Consider the following 3,027-nt stretch of genomic DNA (forward strand, 5'->3'; position numbering starts at 1 on the left):
CAGTACTCTCATTCTCAATGAATACCTGTACTCTCACTTCGATGTCTCCACACTGTAGACTCAAGACTCATCTACTCTAAGAAAGTGATCGTACACCAACTTTTCAGATCGATCACCATCCTCGTGATGATCCTATCGTCAGGAGCTGTTTATGAGTTAGTTATGTAAATTCATGTCTTAAATTTTTAACTCTTAAAAATATGAATTAACATTCCTACTAACTCAAAGGATGTATCACAGACATAATATACACAATGTGATAGTAGAATAATCTTTTTATTCATTTATAGTTAAAATTATAAATTTATCCTTATATTTGTACAGAAATGTGTCAACCAATCTGGTATCTAGGGCACACATCTAACAAAAAATCGCTGAAACTCTATAGTCTCCTGGGAGTTCAACTTTGTATGCATTTTCACCCACCCTTGTCAGAATTCGAAAAGGACCATCAGCTCTCGATTTGAGCTTCCCAAAATGACCTGGTGGAAATTGCTCCTTTCGAAGATGAATCCACACTAAATCTCCTTCATTGAAGCTTGCCTGCCTTCGAAATTTATCAGCTTGTTTCTTGTACTTCTCATTTTGCCGAATGATCTTCTTCTGAACCTCTTCATGCAAACTCCGAATCTACTTCACTCTTTCTTCAGCATCACTACTAAAAGAGTGATTAATTGAAAGTGGGGCCAAATCCAATGGACTGATAGGATTAGCTCCGTAAACAATCAGGAACGGACTTTTATCAGTAGATTTGCTTTGAGAGCGATTGTAAGTAAACTTCGCCTGAGGTAGTTTTAAGTCCCATTATCGAATATTTTCTACTACCAAGGACCTCAATAAGCTCTCCAAACTTTGATTGACAACCTCTGTCTGGCCATCAGTTTGAGGATGGTGAGAAGAACTAAATTGAAGGGTAGTTCCAAGCTTCCTCCAAAGAGTATGCCAAAAATGACTCATAAATTTTGAGTCACGTTCAGAAGTGATAGTATTCGGAATACCATGAAGCTTGACAATCTCATTGAAGTAAAGATTAGCAATATGAGATGCATCCAAGGTCTTGAGACATGGAACAAAATGTGCCATCTTAGAAAATCGATCCACCACCACCATAATCGAATCTTTGTTCCTTTAAGTCTTCGGCAATTCCACCATGAAATCAATGCTCATGTCTTCCAATGGGGTATTGGGAACGGAAAGTGGTGTGTATAAACTAGTATTTTGTGAATGAGCCTTAGCAATATGACAAGTTCAACAACACTCCACATGTCTTGAAACATCTCGAACTATATTCGATCAATAAAAATTTACATCGATGAGAGCAAGAGTTTTGTCTCACCCCAAATGACCTCCAAGTCCACCACCGTGGGCTTCTTTAATGATTGCCTCCCGTAAAGAACATCGAGGAATGCACAATCGATTGTTCTTGAAAAGATAACCATCTTGTAAGAGGAAATCTTTCCAAGCACCTTTAGAGCATTTACTCCAAACCTTGGAAAAATTGAGATCTTCCTTATAAAGCTCCTTTATGGCTTCAAATCTTAGCACCTTCACTTGCATCAAAGAAAGCAATCCACATCTTCTGCTCAAAGCATTGGTGACTTGGTTTTGAGTGCCGCTCTTGTGCTTGATCATGAACGTATAAGCTTGAAAAAACTCCCCCAACTTGGCATGGCGATTACTGAGCTTGTGTTGGCCATTGATGTACTTCAAGGCCTCATGATCCGAATAGAGAACAAACTCCTTCAAAATGAGATAATTTCTCCAATTGGTCAAAGCTCAAACGATGGCGTAAAACTCCTTGTCGTAGGTTGAATAATTTCTCCTTGACCCATTCAGCTTCTCACTAAAATAGGCGAGTGGTTTGCCTTCTTGAGAAAGAACAGCTCCAATTCTCACATTCGAAGCATCACAACATACTTCAAATACTTTCTCAAAGTTGGGTAATGTAGAATCGGTGCTTCAGTCATCTTCTTCTTTATCAACTCGAAGCTCTTTTGAGCTAGCTCATTCCACTTAAATACTCCTCCCTTCAAGCATTCAGTAATGGGGGCAATGAGTGTGCTGAACCCCACGATGAATCTTCGGTAGAAAGATGCTAGCCCATGAAAACTTCAAACCTCTTGAAGAGATCTTGGTGTAGGCCAATTCTCGATCGCCTCTACCTTGCTCGAATCCATGCTTATTCCTTCATGTGAGACAATATAACCCAAGAAATTGACACAGTTTGTGAGAAAGTGACATTTCTTGAGGTTTGCATATAGGTGTTGCTCTCAAAGCACTTTGAAGACCTCTCGAAGATGCTCCAAGTGCTCTTCCATGCTAGTACTATAAATCAGGATGTCGTCAAAATAGACAATCAAGAACTTGCCAATGAAAGCCTTCAAGACATGGTTCATAAGGTGCATAAAAGTACTCAGAGCATTAGAAAGATCGAATGGCATTACTAGCCACTCGTAGAGACCGTCTCTTATCTTGAACGCCTTCTTCCACTCATCTTCAGGATGCATTAGAATTTGGTGATAGCCACTCCTGAGACCAATCTTTGAAAAGATCGAAGCGTCGTGAAGTTGATCGAGCAAATCATCAAGATGAGATATCGAAAAATGATACTTGATGGTGATCTTGTTTATAGCTCGACTATCGATACACATCCATCAAGACCCATCCTTCTTCAGCATGAGTAGAGCAGGAACTGCGCAAGGGCTTAAGCTTTCTTGAATCCAGCCCTTTTGCAAAAGCTCATTGACTTGTCGTTGAAGCTCCTCATGTTCCTTTAGACTCATTCAATAGGCCACCTTATTTGGAATAAAAGCACCTGGCACCAAATCAATATGATGCTAAATTCCTATCATGGGAGGAAGTTCGGAAGGAATCTCATCGGGCACCACATCTTGAAATTCCTCGAGCAAAGGCTTCAACATAGGTGGAATATCCTCCTGCTCTTCATTCTCCTCCAAGAGCACGAGTGCAAAAACATCGGGAGATTGATCCATGACTTAGAAAAATTGAGACTTCGAGAGATAAGAA

General features: G+C 39.9%; 1 protein-coding gene across 1 annotated transcript; it reads right to left on the reverse strand.

Moving 5' to 3' along the window:
* Positions 1–360: 360 nt before the first annotated feature.
* On the reverse strand, positions 361–1,110 carry LOC140859275 (uncharacterized). The gene is made up of 2 exons (XM_073260954.1): positions 826–1,110; positions 361–630 (listed from the first exon to the last, which is right to left on the reverse strand). Exons 1-2 carry the CDS (start codon positions 1,108–1,110, stop codon positions 361–363), a joined length of 555 nt encoding a protein of 184 aa, XP_073117055.1.
* Positions 1,111–3,027: the final 1,917 nt, after the last annotated feature.

Source organism: Elaeis guineensis, chromosome 7 (genome assembly GCF_000442705.2).
Source record: "Elaeis guineensis isolate ETL-2024a chromosome 7, EG11, whole genome shotgun sequence".
Lineage (NCBI taxonomy): Eukaryota > Viridiplantae > Streptophyta > Magnoliopsida > Arecales > Arecaceae > Elaeis > Elaeis guineensis.

Coding starts and splice junctions, on each gene's coding strand:
- LOC140859275 (XM_073260954.1), bottom strand. CDS start 1,110: ATGGTGGTGGTGGATCGATTTTCTAAGATGGCACATTTTGTTCCATGT. Junction 631..825: donor AGAGCTTATTGAGGTCCTTG/GTAGTAGAAAAT, acceptor AGAGTGAAGTAG/ATTCGGAGTTTGCATGAAGA.